At 39.8% G+C, this 17,911-nt stretch overlaps 1 protein-coding gene across 1 annotated transcript in view; it reads left to right on the top strand.

Moving 5' to 3' along the window:
- The first annotated feature begins 208 nt into the window (after positions 1 to 208).
- KIF13B (kinesin family member 13B) overlaps positions 209 to 17,911 on the top strand; it is a 63,731-nt gene continuing 46,028 nt past the window's right edge. Inside the window, exons 1-11 of the mRNA XM_067294627.1 lie at positions 209 to 369; positions 727 to 814; positions 2,262 to 2,396; positions 3,557 to 3,669; positions 3,807 to 3,918; positions 7,442 to 7,654; positions 9,881 to 9,991; positions 12,922 to 13,056; positions 14,781 to 14,911; positions 15,828 to 15,914; positions 16,904 to 17,094. Of these exons, the coding sequence (XP_067150728.1) occupies positions 209 to 369; positions 727 to 814; positions 2,262 to 2,396; positions 3,557 to 3,669; positions 3,807 to 3,918; positions 7,442 to 7,654; positions 9,881 to 9,991; positions 12,922 to 13,056; positions 14,781 to 14,911; positions 15,828 to 15,914; positions 16,904 to 17,094 (1,477 nt within the window). The remainder of the gene's footprint in view (positions 370 to 726; positions 815 to 2,261; positions 2,397 to 3,556; positions 3,670 to 3,806; positions 3,919 to 7,441; positions 7,655 to 9,880; positions 9,992 to 12,921; positions 13,057 to 14,780; positions 14,912 to 15,827; positions 15,915 to 16,903; positions 17,095 to 17,911) is intronic.

Below are 17,911 nucleotides of genomic sequence, written 5' to 3' on the forward strand. Positions count from 1 at the left end.
TCATTTTATTAAATAGACTGCTTTTAGCGAAATGATGTCTTATTTGCTTTAAAATAGAAAACTGTACAAATATCTTTCACTGAAATGCAAACTTCTTTTTTAAATCTCTTCTCTCCATTTCCTTTCCATGTTCCACATAGCAAAGAAATTCTGTTGCATGTGCACTAATTACAGATTCAATTACACAGGATCTGGAAAATCTTACACCATGATGGGTACTGCTGACCAGCCTGGATTAATCCCTAGACTTTGCAGTGGACTTTTTGAAAGAGCACAGAAAGAGGAAAATGAAGAGCAGAGTTTCAAAGTGGAAGTGTCCTACATGGAGATATACAACGAGAAAGTCAGAGATCTTCTTGACCCAAAAGGGTAAGCAATATATGTGTAAACAGCACTGGAATTTGCTCTTCCTTTCCACATACTAATTTGCCTTAATGGACCCTCTCTTAACTGTTGTGGTAGGATGGCTTGCTTTTCCTCCTGATCTCCGTTGTCCTTTGAATTTAAATAAAATAGTAAAGCTAAAAGCAAAATGTCTATATCAGCGTTCTATATGTGTAGACATAAGGCTTTTTTTGTTGTTTGCATTATAGTCCTTGCTCTGTGCTTTATATGCTGGCTGTAAGACCATCATGTTTGACATGTCAGTGAGAAATACGATTCACTATAAATGTTGCCATCTTAAATCAGTCGCGTGCTTATAAATAATTTTTTTTTTCCATCCAGAAGCCGTCAGTCATTAAAAGTTAGAGAACACAGTGTTTATGGTCCTTATGTAGATGGCCTATCCAAACTAGCTGTTGCTAGCTACAAGGTAAGGATCAATTTTATGAAGGGCTTGTGTGGACATCCTAAACCCTTGGGAACCGTCCCTTATGTGAGCTTGCAAAGCTAAACAGGACAGAGTTATTAACCTATTCCTAATTTACCGTAGCAGTAACCTGGACTTCAGTGCAAGACATCTGTAGGATTGTTGTGTTAATTTTACTGGAGAAAGCAGAGGTTAAGAACAGATGCTTATCGTCATCCTGTAATATTTAATAATGCTGAAAAAAATTAAACTGTTTACCGGAACAGCTTTCTGCGCAGCCTTAAGATGAGTTCTGGCTGTATTCCTGAGAAGCAGTGTTCAGTGATTAAATACAGAACCACAGTTCAGAAGAGACAGGCTTCAGTACCACGTCTTGTCATTCCTTGGCTGACGTGTTATGGCCTAGTAATTCACTTACACGTAGCTCACAGGCACCCTGGAAATGTAAACTAATAGTTGGTTACAAGGCGAATGCTTGAGAACATTGCGTGAAAAGCGCTTACTGGGAAGTCCTCTAGTTAGCTGTACAGCGAGTATACGTGTATGCCTTCTAAGAGCGCCCTAATTTTTAGGAAGCAATCGATGCACTGTGGGAGAAACCATGAAATACAGGATGTAATTCTGTCATCTGAAGCAAAACTTGCAAAACAGTGGTTTTCTAACCCTTCCTATTGCAGTCCCTCCACTTACTCATGTAGTTCTCTTTGCTGGTTTCTGTTGAGAAAAACCACACTGCATGCGTTGCTTTTTTATGTTGCCCGGCAGCTTAGCATAATTCAGAATAAAGAGTCAAAGTGGTCTGTGGTGTTCTTTTGTGTGATTGCTTTTGGTTTTCTTTAGCACCATCCTGCTAAAGATGGGTAAATAAAAGTTAAGCCCGAGGCTCTAAGGTTTTAACCGTTTTACAGATTTGCTGTAAAACACTGAAGCATGGGAGCTGCATATTTGTCAAGTGCCATAATTTAGCATGTCTGGATTCAGAGAATTTTACAAGCTCTTATTTGTAACAGGAACATAATGACCTGCTCTACAGGGTTCTGTTTAGCTTTTATTTATAAAACTTTGAGCATTATGTCAGTATTGGGGCTTTCAAGAATGTGTGTTTGCCAACTGAGGCGAAAATGTTGGAGTGTTTCGAACATGAATTCCTGTTTCATTGCTTTTTTTTTTTTTTTCCTTTGCTTTAAAGTGTCTTTTTGTGCAGCCAGTTACATAACTTTTTACTGATAATTTAATATCCAGGGAAAGGTCATGGATAAATGTGCATGCGACAACATTGTTTAATTTCTAATCTGTTAAGGGAAGGTCACGATATTTTGTTCTCACGCTTCATGAACAGTGAGAAACTTGCTGTAAAATAGGTGCGTTTTACCAAAATGAGATTGTTTAGGTAGATAAGTGAAAAGAATGTTAATACAGATATGCTTATGACTGTAAAAATTGTGTCTAGGACATAGAGTCCTTGATGTCTGAGGGCAACAAATCTCGAACAGTGGCTGCAACCAACATGAATGAGGAAAGCAGTCGGTCCCATGCAGTCTTCAAGATTATCCTCACTCACACACTTTATGATGTACACTCAGGGGTGAGTAAAATGAGTCGTAATGCCTGAATTTTAACCTTGGATGTATTTCTTTTGCTTTAATATATTTTAATGGAATCACCGAAATGGTGGTTGGAAGGGACCTCAGGAAGTCATTTATTGTTCTGTTTTTTTTATGTGGCTCTACTGCATTTATCGTGTGGCTACAGTCAGCCTGGGTGCAAGGTGGTAGTTTTGACTGTCTTTTTCTCTTCTACATCTTCCTGGACTCGCTGTATAAACTTCTAGAACAGATTGCTCTGTTTTCTGACCTGCAGTTCCTTTCAGTCCTGGAAATTACACGTTTCAGTATGCCCCGATGATCACATTGTATTTTGAGAGGCTTGGAGTAACGTTTTCAAAAGCACGTTGGTTCTAATTTTCCGGTTTGTTTAGGGGAACATCGCACTTTGCAGTTGTGATACTGAGATGCTAAAGTCAGAGCAGCTACAGAAAAGCATGATGCAAGCAAACTGTTCTTAAAGACTGTGTTCTCTGTTAAACTTCAGATTGATATATAAAATTTATGGGGTGTTTCAGAACGTCATTTTGGGTCAAATAAGATACTTGGCAAGAGTTATAAGGAATAACGGGGGCTTATAACAAAATCTGTGTTATGTGATCACAATATACAGCTTGAAATTCCTTCTAGGATGCTCTTAAGGATATAGGAGACTTCTGCAATTGTAATCATTTCATAAATTATAACATGCTTCTTGTCATGTTCATTCTTACTCTGCGAAAACCAGAGATGAAACTTGGCATAAAATCTGAGATTTTGGGGAGACTGTTTTCAAGATGATAAAAGAAAGGCCCTGAGTCTTCATACGTGTCCCCCAGCCTGTATTTCCTCTGCATGTGTTCTTGCTTTAACATTTGACTAATATGCCCCATGTTCCTCTCCTCTGGAGCTTTCTGAAATGTCTTGCTAGGTGTCTTGAAGATATCAGTGTGTCTGACATCACTTTAAATCCTCCTGTTGTTTCTGAAGCAGTAACTAATGAGTTACTGCAGAATATTGTACTATGCCTTTCAAAGCTGTTGGAACAACTGCGATGAGCCTACACCAAGAAGTGAAGCTTGATTCTTGTTTGAAAATATGTCAAACTGTGTAACTCGATTTGGGTGAATTAACACTAGCTGTTGTCTGGTTCCTTCTGCAGACGTCAGGCGAGAAGGTGGGCAAGCTGAGTCTGGTTGACTTAGCAGGCAGCGAAAGGGCAACTAAGACTGGTGCCGCAGGAGACAGGCTGAAAGAAGGGAGCAACATTAACAAGTAAGACTCGGTTGTTTGTTCCAAACTGCCCTAGAAATGTTTTTCTTGAAGCTCATTTTTGGAAAGCGACTGTCTAAACATGCTTTTGACTTACAAATATGTGTGATTGTTAATGGCTGCTTGTGTTCTCTGCACAGATCCCTTACAACTCTTGGGCTGGTTATTTCTGCCTTGGCAGATCAGGCTGCTGGCAAGAACAAGAACAAATTTGTTCCTTATCGTGATTCTGTCCTCACTTGGTTACTTAAAGTAAGTACCTTGATCTTTATTTTTAAAGGGGAATAAAAAGGAGGAAAAGGGGAGAAGAGTCACATTCAGCGAGATAAAATGCTGTTCTTTTGCTGGATTTTCTGGTTTTGATGTTAGCCATCCTTGTCTTTGGAAAATTAGCTGGATGGAAGCCATCACTATCTGCACAGACTAAATATGTTCCCTGTCTTCTGCTGACCTGTCATGACCTAAAGAATAAGGAACTTTTTTAAAAAGGATTATCTTTTCTGGGTCAGTTTACAGTTAGCTACACACAGAACCTCGGGGCTGATTTAATTTAGGCTATCGCCATATGTAACTGAAGTTTGCATACTGATGTGGTTAGCTTTGATGACTTTAAGACCATTATCCTTTTGCTAATTTTCTAATATATTCGTTAAGATACGCTGCTTTTGTCAGCGGGGTGTAATTGCAGAGCATTATCCCAGATACAGTCTGAGAACAGGTCAGAAGAGTCTGTGTATCATATTCATGTGAAATGAGTAGTTAAATGAGTTTCTGCACTGCATAGAGTTCTATTTGATATTTTCTATAAAAAAAAGACTGGATCTTCCTGGCACTTGGATGAACATCGGTAAGGTCTAAATGAAGATCAAAATTGGTAAATGAGGATGTTAGGAAAGAAGTTGACTTAAATGCTTAAGTGAAATAAAATCTCGACTCGGGTAACCCCTTGACGCCACAAGCCTTCATTTTTCTCAGCGCTGTCTTTTAAGCCTTACTTCTGTGATATTTATCTGCTCTCCCCCCGATTAACACTACGGATACTGGACATCAAATAGTACCGTCAGGAGGGCTACCTAAAAATCAAAGCAGCTTAACAGAAACAGTGTTTATGCTCTTCTGTGGTGTAATAACTCTTCATTTCACAGCGTTCCTTGCCCTAAATCTTCATTAGTGTTTTAATATATTTTCACCTTTGTATATTTACATTGGGATTTTTTTTTACTCTAATTAAACAAGCACTTTTTGCCTGTCTGCAGAGCTGCGAACAGCAATATCCAGCTTTCTTCCGTTTGTTCTAGCAGTGTTTGTGCTTGGGTTCCTGACATGGGTATAATAGTTTGAGAAGCAGAAGTGGAAACTTTTCTGACGGGTTTCTAGTGCTGCTGTTGGAATTAGTTCGGCTGTGCCATTTTTAAACAAATCCAGCAAGCGGATTGAAATGCCTGTGTAGCACCTGCCTGATGCTTCGTAGCGAAGATGATGATGACCATGCGCGCACACAGTTCTGACCCTAGGAACATCTGTTATGTACAGTCTGTCCACAAATTTGAGAAACCAGTAGAGTTCGGGAGATCTCCAGATCTAATGCTTCGTGTTTATAATTTAGTTGAGGATCTTTAGGGAAAAGTACGAGGTGAGAACTTTTGTTGCAAGAGGAGTTTTGAAAAGCAGCATCAGGCTACAAGCTTCTCGGCCCGCTGGATTTAGCAGACTGTATTGATACAAACCTCTTATTTTCCCTTTTTATTCACAAGCCCTGCATATTTTTATTTGAAATATTTTACACTTTGTTTTATTACCTTAAATGATGACTGCTGTTGAAAATGTTTTTTTATCTTTACATTTTATATTGTTTTCACAGTGATCCTGATGCTAACGAAGACTGGGCAAATCTAGTCTTAGAAAAAACTAAACTTGATTCCCATTCTGTTTTCTATCGCCTGCAAACCCAGTGTTTTCAGGGTGGTTTGCAAACTTTGCCTTCACCTGTGAGAGACCAGCTGACTGTTTGTCCACCTTTCCTGCTTAGCGTTAAAGGAAAGAGCGAAATCAGCGCAATAGTTTTATACATAAAACTTTATCAGACGGTCTGGCGTTGGGGTTGAGTAGTTGCGGTGCAAGAGGAACTTTACCCGGCTAATAACGGGTGTATTTTGAATTACGGTGTATCCCTGTAACTGCCTTCTCAGCTGCCTGGGCAGAGGAGCTGCAATTCCAATGCTGAATTAATCCTGTTTGGGAACTAATTAGCGCAGTGGATGGAGGTTCCCGAAGCGCAAACTGTAAAGATTTTATTTGGAAGGATGAGCGCCCGGCCGGCTCCCTGATAAACTTCGTCTTTTTGTGCAGGCCTGGGAGCGCTGTTGCCGAGTGTCATTTCCAATTTTTGCAAACCATTGGCAGATGGAAGCAAAGTCCTGGCTTCCGCAGAGAAAGAAATCCCATTGCGAAGCAACAGCAGTCCGTGCGGCTGACGTTTGTCTGACCGCTGCGGCAGCCCGGCTGCTCTCCGATTATTTTAGGCATCACGCGGCAAAGCGAGCCTTAAGGAGATATTAAAGGGGCGTTTTAATGATGGGGAGGAAAGGCTGCGTGTGCGCTTTGTAACCGAAATGGTTAGACAAGCAGCTAATGTAGTCGCGTTGTTCTAATGGCAACGCCTGACCTAGATTTCATGGGTTATCGCAGATGAAAGCTAATAGCATGATTCTTCGCAGAAAGAGATACTGGATTAAAAACAAAAGCAAACACAGAATTTCTGCAAGATTTAAAACCAAATATTTTATTTTTTTTAGACTGGCTAAAATTGTAAAACCCTGCTTTGCAATCAGTAAAAAGATTGGATGCTTCCTTCCCCCCACCTCCCCAACACGGTGCCCTGCAGGAATGTAGCTTCACGCCCCTGTTCTCTGCCAACCAAATTCCAAAACGGCTCTTTCTTACGTAACTCGGTTTAGATTTCTGAACTATGTAAGCAGCAGGGAAAGGAAGGGCCCCGTTCCAAAATGTTTATAACAACAGGATCAACTATATTATTTATGAGATCTTTAAAACATGATAATAGAGCTGTCGTTCAGCCATGCCTTTAGAAGCAAATGTGGCAGGTCTACTTTTTAAGAGCGGTTTAAGTACTAAGCTAGAAATCTGGAAACGTAAGCAGCGTATAAATGTTGGCCCTAAAAGTATAATCAGAAGATAACTAAAAAGATGGTGATGTGTTGCCACTACGAGATACAGAATGAAAGTAGAAGGGACAAGAAGTGGATTTTAATCAGTGTAACTTAAGTAATTTAAATGAAGTACTTACTGGAGACAGGTCACTGAGTCCTTAAATTAAGATACATGGACTTCATCATGATCTTCCCTGTGCTCCTTCCATAGTGTCTGGGAAGCCTAGTGCTGAATTGCTTATATTTCTATTTTTAAAATCTAAGCGGAAAAGGTGGAAGCAAGCCTTTCAAGCCCTTTCTAGGTACCCTAAAGACCAAAACGGGTACTGTTTTTTTGTTCCTTTTTAGCATTCTAAAAGCCAAGAATGATATTTCCTAAACATGCTTGAAAAAAGAAAAAAGAACAATTGAAAATAACAGCTTTGCTTGATCTACACAGTTTAAAATATTCATTTTGAACGGAGAAGCTCTGACAAAAACATTGCTGTTAATAGTTGCGCCCCAAATATTCCCAACCTTTGGTTATTATTTGCTCCCCTCTACATTGATACATTAAAACCAAAGAAACCTTCTGTCCTAATTTTACAACCCCTACCGCTTTCCAGGACAGCCTTGGTGGTAACAGCAAGACCGCCATGGTGGCAACAGTAAGCCCAGCAGCAGACAACTACGATGAGACCCTTTCGACCCTGAGGTACGCAGATCGGGCCAAGAACATTGTCAATCATGCTGTGGTGAACGAAGACCCTAATGCGCGCATTATCCGGGAACTCCGAGAGGAAGTGGAGAAGCTCCGGGAACAGCTCACGAAAGCGGAGGTACAACTCTCAGCCTTGGCTGGCTGGTAGATCCTGTAAAGCCCAGTGCCACGGCTTCCTTCCCTGGCTCTCAAACTAATGCCACAAGGAATTACTAGATAGTATTTATCACAGGTCTCCCTTAGTATCATTTCTTTCTCTTAGTATCATTTTTCTTTAGGTCAGTGTTGAAACATGGGAGATAACATGAAATAGCAGCTTCCGTCTGAACACGCTCTTGAGCAATCGTGTTTTTGTTGTGAGATACAGATCGGAGGAAAGTGGACATGTAGGCAGGCGCAGGGATGGAGTCTTAAGTCCATGCTGTTCACAGGTGGAGCTTTATATTTTAAGAATTCAGGGTGGCCACATCCTGCAAGATGCGAATTCACTTAATAAGGCTTGCTTGCTTACAAGCTTTAAGTCTTCGTTCTAAATTGAATCTCTTGCAGATGTTAGACAATATTACGAGTATTTGCGTAGCTCCCTTGATGAAATTATGAAGGGAGCACGATCTAAAAGTTAGGCCAAGGCCAAGAACTTGAGTGTATCTGAGTTCTCTCCTCAAGCAGGGGTTATATAATCTGGCCGTTCAGCAATTCAGAAAAATTGTGTCTACGGTATTTGTCTCATGAGCTTTGCAGGGAATGCTGGCTGTGATATTAGAAATGACTAGTGAAACTTGGACTCTTCTCCTCTGAGCTACCTAATACGCTAAACATCCAATAAGGGAACATCAGTTTATTTAAGATACCTCAAATTAAATATCTAAAAACTCCTCTAGAATGTGTACCACCGACTTGAAGTGCCTTGAGAGATGCAAGTACTCCCTGTGTGTTTTATTCGTGGGCATTAATGCCAAAATAATGACAGCTCTTCAAAGCCATGAAATGCTGTTTCCTAAGTATGAAGTAATACATACTTCCTTTCCCAAGTATTAAAATCCCACCCTTGTTGTCATCGAGTGGCATTGACAACAAACATGGAAAAAGGTTTAATTTGTTATTAAAAGGCTACGCGGTGAAGGTCAAAAGCCACATTCGTTCTCTTGTTCTCCTTTCAGTTCATTACACTTGTAGCTTATCTAATTGTTCTTACAGAAATGTGCATAAATATTTTTTTTGAATGAACAAAAACATTGACCTCGTCATGACAATCAGTTACATTTTCAATTCATGTTGCCTTTTACCCTGTATTTAAGTATTTGAGATATTCAATCAGAAAAAGACTACATAGGACACATCGGCTGACAGTGCCTAGGCTGCTATGTCTTGAGGCCAAGGAAGCTCCTATCTTAAAACAGGCTTTTCCACCCCGGCAGTTGCTCCCTTTCATGAACAAACTGCCCTGCAAGGAGGCCGTTCTGCTTGCTTTGGATTCCTGTGAGGAGTTTTTGGGTTTGTGGTAGGAGAACTATGTGGTGGCAAGTGATACTCACCCTGTTTAATGGGCATAGCATAAAGACTTACCAGCCAAAACCATTTTCATCGTGTTAGCAGAAATGAAGCAAATGTAAGCAAACCCGTAGGCTTCCTGTCTGAGGTTGTACAGGAGGAATAGTGCCAATACTGAGATTGGAAGAAGTGAATACATATATATATTTTATCAAAACATTGATGTTCCTTTGGTTTCTGGAGTGTCTCATGGCTGGTGGTGTATCTTCTTGTTCCCAGGTTAGTGTCTGTAAAAGGCATTTATAGAGGGGGAGAACTGGAGCACCACAGATGTCTTGATGTTTCCCATAGAAAAGAAATAATCATACATGCCGAACCAGGCTATACCCAAAAGAGCAAATAAAAAGAGCTTGGTGGCATGTCCACGTAAGCGCCTGGGAGGTTAACTGCCGTGTTGAGGGAAAGAGAGCTGAGACGAGGGCGACTAGCCAGATCAGCAGCGCCTGAGAAACAAATGGTTTTAGATGAGAGTCTTTGGGAATTGCATTGGTAGAGAAACGATGTTAGTTTGTGTCTGAATGTCTTTGTGCCAGTCCGCTAGTATCATCTAATTGGTTTGCATTAAAGTGTACAAATTCTGCTTTAGCATCTGTGCTTGAAACCAATTAAACTAACTTTTTAATGAATTCAGCATTTATGTGCAATATATATTTAAAACACCTTTACTTACTGCTCAAGTATGCCTTGGAAAATGAGTAGCGTGTGTTTCTTTTTTTCCCATCTGTGTGATGGTGATGTGAAAAAGAACGAAATACAGCAAGCTTTCTTATTTTATTTGCTTTTACTTTTGCAGGCTATGAAATCACCAGAACTAAAAGAACGTTTAGAGGAATCGGAAAAGTTGATTCAGGAAATGACTGTAACCTGGGAAGAGAAATTAAGAAAAACCGAGGAGATAGCACAGGTTTGCACTCTTTTTTTTTTTTTTTTGGACATTTATGGAAAACAGGTTTCTCTCCTTTGTTTGTCAGTTCATGGAGGTTGTCAGATTAGTTCCCCACATTTATGGGTAAGTAGGTCAAGCTTACTGCCCCTCTGAAAAGCTTCACTTAATTCCTGCGAAAGCTGGATGCCTCCCAGATTACTACTCCAGTGACAATAATGAACTGTCACTCTATGTAAATTGAGAGGTTGTTTAAAAAAAAAAAAATCTGTGGATGAGAGGATTAGAGGGATTTTATATACTTCAGATAGTAAAATTGTTGTTTGGGATGAAAAGTGGAGTGTTGAGAACATTAAATGCAAGGTTATGTACTGACTGCCTTAATAGTGAAAGCAAAGGGCATGCAGAATATTAAAAAACAGAGATGTTCAGAATCCCTGGGTGTTTTAATACCTCTTCCACTGATATTTAGGGCCTCAATCCATAACTGATGATGATGGTTACATTGAAAAATTGTGCAGGTCACCATGAATATTGCATGACACTTCCAATTCTTGCCACAGAAATGCCGATGTATATATTTGCAGCAGGCAGCTTTTGAGGGGAGAACTATTGAAAGGCGATGAATAGCGTATAATAAATAATAAGAGAATGGAGCATCTGGTACAAAGCCCTCTTGTAGGTGACGTGTTCAGAACAGGGCGGGTTGACTTTAAAGATCCAATGGTAAGAAATGCTGCTTTTAACTAAGAGGCTTTTCTGACTCTCAGTGCAGATTCATGGATTTTTTTCTTCCCTGTGTGTAAGTGTGAAATATAATGATAATAAATTCTACTCTCATCCTCCACGCTGGTTTCTAGGCGTAGAAACCCTGAGTGTGCGAAGAGGTTGAAGAACCAGAGTAATGGGATCAACACTATAGAATACGTGTGCCTCGAGGTTTGCGTAAAGCTGCTTGCTTTCAGCTTGCTTGCTTTTTTTTTTCTTGCCTGCCTCTAAATTCTCGGCCTGTCACGATGTTACGGAGCTGGGATTTTTCACAAGCCCTACAGCTCTAGAAAAAGTGGATGTTTTCAGAGGAGGGATAAGGACTAGTGTTTGTGCGGTATTAGGCTGTTTCAGGACCTCTTGAAAGCCAGCGGAAAGAATCCTTTTGACGTCTTCATTAGACTCGCGCGGGCCCAAGGTTAAAGGCGTTTATGTTATTATTATGGCCTGCCAAGTGATTTTATTTTTGGCCGGCATCCACCAACATCTGTCTGCCCCTTGTTAGATGGGGAGGCGGGTAGGATGGAGAGACCATTATAAATCTTTAAGAATGCTTCCTCGTAAAGGATGATGCACGCTGAAGATGCGGTTTGTAGAGATGGGGAGGCAATACGGGATCAAAGCGTTATAGAGGAACTACGTAAACAGGCATTTTCAGCAGGTATTTGACATACTTAGGTTTTTTGAAGGCCTAAGTTAATTAGCATTGGGTCTTGAGCAAAAGTTAACAATAACTTGCTCACTTTCTTTAAGGGAAAGATTTATGCTGTGAGATTTAGACCATGGGCCAAGTCCTCCTTTGGGCAACATGTTCTTTACTTCTGTCTATAGATAATAAAGAATGATTTGCACGGCAGAGCCTGGCACTGGTAATCGGGAGATTTTTGACATCCCATTGCAATTTTTCTGTTCTTTGTTTTTTGCACATACACACACCCCACCACGGCCATGACTTTTCCTTACCAAGGACCTCTGTTGGTTTCATAAGAATGGGAGAAATAGGGTAGAGAAAATCAAGAGGGAGCCGTGTTTGCTATTCTTTGCAGTCTTCGTTTTGACCAGACCTGATGCAACACCGACGCTGAGCAGAGTGTTTTACACAATAGTCTAATACGCTGTTTTTAAGTAAAGAGCAAACTGGCGGGTAAGGTTGAGAACCTTAATAAATATTCCAGCAGTATTCCTACGTAATCTACATGAAATATTTTTAAGATCTCAACTTCACAGCTAAAGCTGCTGCAGGTCTCGAATACTTTTTACACATTTATTTTTACTGTCCCCTCTTTTTGCTTCCCCCTCATAAATCTGAGCAGCTTCTCATGTTTCTCTTCTTATTTTGTCTGCTCATCTGGATAGCAAGTCTCATCTCGCTCCCAGTTTCCGTACGATCTTGTGAACAATTCTCGAGCACGGAGTGAAAACGCTGGTGAAATGTTTTCGCTTTGCAGTGGACACAGAAACATTTCTGTCGTGACGTTTTTATGAAAGAATCCCTTTCTGTTTTGTAAGCCAGAAATGTTTAATGTTCTCCTTTCACTGCTCTAGTCTTCACCCAAACGCTTCCCTTTGAACGACGTACATTTTTGCACAGTAATGCTTTGTTGCTGAATTCTAAGAAGTCTATTGATAAGAACAAAACACCACCCAAAATGTTACTATTCTTGTTTGGCAGGAAGTGTTATTTGCATTATTTAAATAGCAGGTTTGGGGTTTTTTTTGTTGTTTTGGTTTCTGTGGGATAAAAGATAGACGTGGAGCTCGACTTGGCAGAGATTTAACTTGTTGCCTTTTAATTAGAGAGGGAAAATAAAGGGCTCTAGAGCTGGCTTTGCGGCAGTGCTTTGCCGTTCCGGTGAGGTCACGGAGAAGCGCCTACAGTGCTGCAGTGTGATGCTCTCAGCTGTTTTCGGCTTTCACTAGGAAGATGCAACTGTCTGAGACCATAGCACACAGCACTGTTTTGACTCCGGAGGTAAAAGAACCAGAGAAATTGCAGAAAACCTGGTGTAATGTTTAAGCTGGACGTGAATAAGGCTTTTGTGTCAAACCTTTTGCAGAAGAAATAACGACATTTTTCAAAGTAGCTGCCCATCATGTTGTCTTGGGTGTTTTTGGCAGGTAGGAATGCATTTCCTAGGGTATGCGTCAATCAGACTAATTTTTTGATGGCTGTTCTTTTGCAGGAGCGGCAGAAACAGCTGGAAAGCCTTGGCATTTCCCTTCAGTCTTCTGGAATAAAAGTTGGGGATAATAAGTGCTTCCTGGTTAATTTGAATGCAGATCCAGCTCTCAATGAACTTCTGGTGTACTATTTAAAGGTAAAAATAGATATATGTCTTCTCTTAACAAGGTGGGCCCCTAATGCCATTGGCATAGATGTCCTTAGTGATTGTTATAAAAACGCCTATCGGAAACGTTCTCTATTAGTAGGTGGCTCATGAAAAATAATATGAATACAGCCTTTTTACTTTAGATTTTTAATCCTCTGTAGCCGAGGATGGTTTGGAGTGTGGATTGATTTATTTTGTGGGTTTTTTGGGGGGAGGGGTGTGTTTTTATAGGGGTATTCTCCTTTATAAACTGTCTTCTATTCTTTATGGCAGCTTTCACAAGGTTTTATTCAGAAAAGTGATTTGTATAGATATTGGGCATCTCAGTAATCGGCGTACTTCCCCACGTGTCGTCAACGTTCAAACTAGTGACTTCAGCTTATAAAACACATTTTTATTTATTCCTTTTAGTACAGTAGAGTCAATATGACTCTCCAGGTGCAAAAATCAAATTCTTCTCTCTGCCTCATCACTTTTGCTGATGTTCGGTCTCTTTTACTAATGTTAAACATAAGAAAAGACATGTAACATGACTTTCGGACTCCGCACTGAAACAACTCGACAATTTGTTCGTGTTTCACAAACTATGTAGAGTTGATCTAGAGTCAGAAGGAGAAATGAGAAACAACCATTTTTAAGTCACGTTTCAAAATACGAGTTCTAAAACATGAACAGTGTAAAAGCTTTGGCAGTTTGAGCTTCACCCTCTTCTCTTTGAAGTGGTGTGTAGTAACTCTCAAAACAGCCACACGATTAGCATCTGGGCTGAAAGATGGTTTTGTTTCAGTCTCTCCTAAGAAATATGTGATCGTCTTTATATCGGTCGTTTTATCATTGCTCTTCTTACTGAAATCAAGGGAAAGAACTTTTTCACTGCTGTTTCTACTAAATACATTAAAAAAAGACAAAAGAGCTGAGCTGAGGTTTTGGGAGAAGAATTGAAGCCGTTCCGGACGGCTTGCACGTAGGTGTCCAGAGCGTGACTCAAGCTGCTAAATCGGCCTCAGCAGTGACAGCCATTGAAGCAGAGCTGACTTCTGTGGTGTTCAATGTGAACACAGGACAAGAATACTGGGAAGACAAAGCCTGTTCGGAAAATAGGCCTTGGCCCATCCGTACCTATGTAAAAGTCTCAGGTGGACATAGTGGGATCGGGGATAATTTCCGTTTTTAGGCACAACCCCTTTGCGTGGGCTTGTGTACTTCAGTTAGGTTTTTGTTGTGGTTTTGAATAAAACAAGTTCTTTTTGGCGGTTGGGATTTTTGGTGTAGAAGTCCCTGTGTTCTGAAATTCTTTTGGTAAAATGGCTTACACTTGTTTTGCCTAAATTCCTGAGATTCTCGGAGCTCAGATTATTTTACCCACATGCTCTGTTATGAACCTGTCTTAATTCCTCCTTGAACTCCTTTATGCTTTTGGCTTCCACAACATCCTGAGACACTGGATTCCATAATTTAGTGATAAAAACCTCTTCATCTTTGGTTTTAACTGTTGACCTTTAACTTTCCTGAGGGCTCCCTACTTGTTTCTGTAAGAAATAGTAAGGATTTGCTTGCGCTATTTCCTTGTCCTTTTTCCCCTCTAAAGGAAGTATTAAATAGCTTTCAAACTTTATAATTAGATGTCAAGATATATCCAGAAGGAGAATGGATGAGTTGGAATTAATGAACTCTTGCAATCCATTGCTAACGTCTGAACTAACGTTCCACAGGAGCACACGTTAATAGGATCGGACAACTCTCAAGATATCCAGCTATGTGGAATGGGAATTCTTCCTGAACATTGCATTATAGACATCACTCCAGAAGGACAGGTGATGTTAACACCTCAGAAAAATACTAGGTAATGAAACAAAATAGAGCTTTAGTTGTGTAAGAACTGTAGATTTATCTAGTATTTTATGGTCAGTGGTGCAAAAAGGTAACTAAAACTTATGCTTTTTCCTTTAGTCTGAAGTAAGAAAATTCTATTTCTTGTATTCTGCTTTTAGGTTTTGTTTGAATTGTCATCTACCCTCCCGTAAACTCGTATCTTTGGTTCGAAATAGATTTCTGTCGGTGGTGGAGTTTGTAGTCTAAGTTTTCAGAGAGAGGCTGAATAACCTATGGTACTTGAAAATCAGATGTTATATTCAGACTGATCGCAAAATGGAATGCACCTTCAGCGTCCCCAGTAACCTACTGTTAGATCCACCAAATTCAGGAATTTCATGTTTACCCTGGTTCATAGCTGACCCTGCTTTGAGCAGGAGACTGGAATAGATAACTTCCTGAGATCCCTTTTAATATGAATTTTCCTATGATCCTATTTTCAGGCTTAGTCTGACTTTGAAATAAATGCAAAGTTTCTGATGGGTCTAATTAGTTTGTTGTCTTTAAGCTATGTAAACACCCGAGTTCTCTGATGTCTTATTCAAATGTATTTTGTGTCTGTATTTCAAGGCGGTGTGAAAGGGTTGATTTCCAGTGCCTTCTCTTTTCTGCAGACTCTCCATTTTTAAGCAATAGCTATACTCCCCAGACATAGCTGTGATACTATCTATCCAAAAGTAGCAAATTCCATAAAACTTAAGCAATTGAAAGAAGTTGAGGAGTTTATGAAACAGCACTGAGTGAAGTTTCTGGGGATGTTTTGCCTGTTTGTAATCTGTGAACTTGTTCCCTTATCTTAACTAGCTACAATAAAGAAAGCAGTACTGGGGGAAAAAAAAAAAAGCCTTATAAAGGTGCATTTGCTTTGGATTTTCTTCTTTTTAAAGGACGTTTGTAAACGGTTCTGCTGTTACGGGTCCTGTCCAGCTACATCATGGAGACAGAATACTATGGGGAAATAACCACTTCTTCAGGTACGAAAGATAATAAAGAAATTGTAAGTTTGAGCCAATTTTGTTTTACCTTATAGTATAAGGAAGGATGTCAGTGGAGCCTTCAAGGTGCAGGAGGAGATGATCTCTTTTTGATAGGGATTATAAAGGGAATGCTGATTTTTGGATGTTCTTGAATGATAGATGTTGTAGCGACTGTGCGTAGCTTCAGTTTCAGAGCAATAGGTTGACGCAGCTTCTTGCATTTGCAAAGGATGAGGATCTGGCTCTTGTTATCCATACTATTATCATTAGATCTCCCTAGTGAGGTGATGACTTTAATTTGGTCCAGTAACTAACCACGTTGTGCAATTTGGCACCAACTTAACACTCTCTCTCCCATTGTGAAAATGTTACACCTAAGCTTTTATTTGAATAAGTTGCCTTTCGGGTTTTGCATCTGAAGTGTTCGATTTTTGACCTACGTTAAACAGTCTGGTCTTGCAAGATCACTCCGTTCCCTGGAGTTCCAGCTCCAGGCATATTTGAGTACTTTCTCTATCAGATAGGATTTCTGGCAGAAGCTTTCTGCGAAAGACTGTCATGCTTCGTACCCTCTGTGCTTGGCCTGAAATACCTTAAATATCGGTGGATTCAAGTGATAATCTAAAATGTAATTGTTTTCCTTTTATGCTTGAAAGAAGCATCCTCTTAAAAAGCAGGATGTAATTTCATTATTGGCTCAAAATTACTCAGTTGTGGGTGGACTGAAAAAAAATAACAGTGATCTAAACTATATTGTTAATATTATTAGTTACTCTGTATTGCTGGAGTGTAATGTAGATGAGTTAGTTTGTCTTGAACTGTCTTTTTTGTTCCAAGGAAAATTAGACTCGCCAAAGATAAACAGCTTTTGAAAGAGAAAAACTTTCTGTTTTGGACAACCCACTTAATTTCAATAATCTTTTCAAGCAACCCTTTGTTTCAGAGTTGGACAATTGATAGTTCTTTTAAAACATCTACTTTTAAAGGCTGAATTTGCCAAAGAAGAAAAAGAAGGCAGAACATGAAGACGAAGAGCGAGACAACTCTATGAAGTGCAGTAACAGTGTCGAGCAGCTGGACATAGATGGAGACAATTCCAGCGAGGTGTCTAGTGAGATTAACTTCAGCTATGAATACGCCCAGATGGAGGTCACTATGAAGGCGCTTGGTGGTAATGGTAAGAAGCAACAGAATTATTGGAAATAGGTACAGAATTCTCTTCAGCAGAGAAATGCTTTTCCCTTATAACTTCCTATAATGGAGAAATTTTCTTGTGAATGACTCAGCTTAGCCGTTTTTGCTCTTGAGAGGAAAAACACAGCTGCAGAATGTTATGTTTGGCAGTTCTTGAGAAAAAAGCCCAAACTGGAATATTGCTGGTGCTGCAGCTTAGAATCAAGGTGTTTTCACTTCACTGGGTATTTTTCTTGCATTATGTCTGGCTCAGGCATTAGCTGTAGTGATCTCTGTTTCTGAAACCCTGTTCTTCAGTTTTTATGGTCTTACATAGCTGCTCCAGAATGTCATTATTTTGGAAAACAGGAGGAAGGTTTTTTCAACTTGGTCTTTCTCTTTCCAAATTCTCTTAAATCATTCATCCAAGTCTGTTCTGTTGATATTTATTTTATTACATAGTTCAGCAATAATGTGAGGTTTTTATATGCATAAAAACAAAAATGCAAATTCTCCTTTTTTTTTTTTATTATAATAACTGTGCTTACTGTTTCAGGTGTTCTTCACCCATAGAAATCAAAGGCTACTGCAGCCCCTAAAGTGAATATCTGCAGCTATCGTTTGGGGAGGGGAGCTACCAAGCACAGTAATTTGTGCCTTGCCCAAGAGCATGCAGAATATCTGTAGCAGGACCTGGGGAAGATCTCACTTCTGAGTCTCAGTCTCTGCCCCATATTCACTACTTCACTGTTTCCGTTTAATTTTATGCTTACTAGGCATTTGAACCCAGAAGTACTAGCTTCTTTCTTTTCAACATCTGC

Source organism: Apteryx mantelli, chromosome 3 (genome assembly GCF_036417845.1).
Source record: "Apteryx mantelli isolate bAptMan1 chromosome 3, bAptMan1.hap1, whole genome shotgun sequence".
In the NCBI taxonomy this organism is placed as follows: domain Eukaryota; kingdom Metazoa; phylum Chordata; class Aves; order Apterygiformes; family Apterygidae; genus Apteryx; species Apteryx mantelli.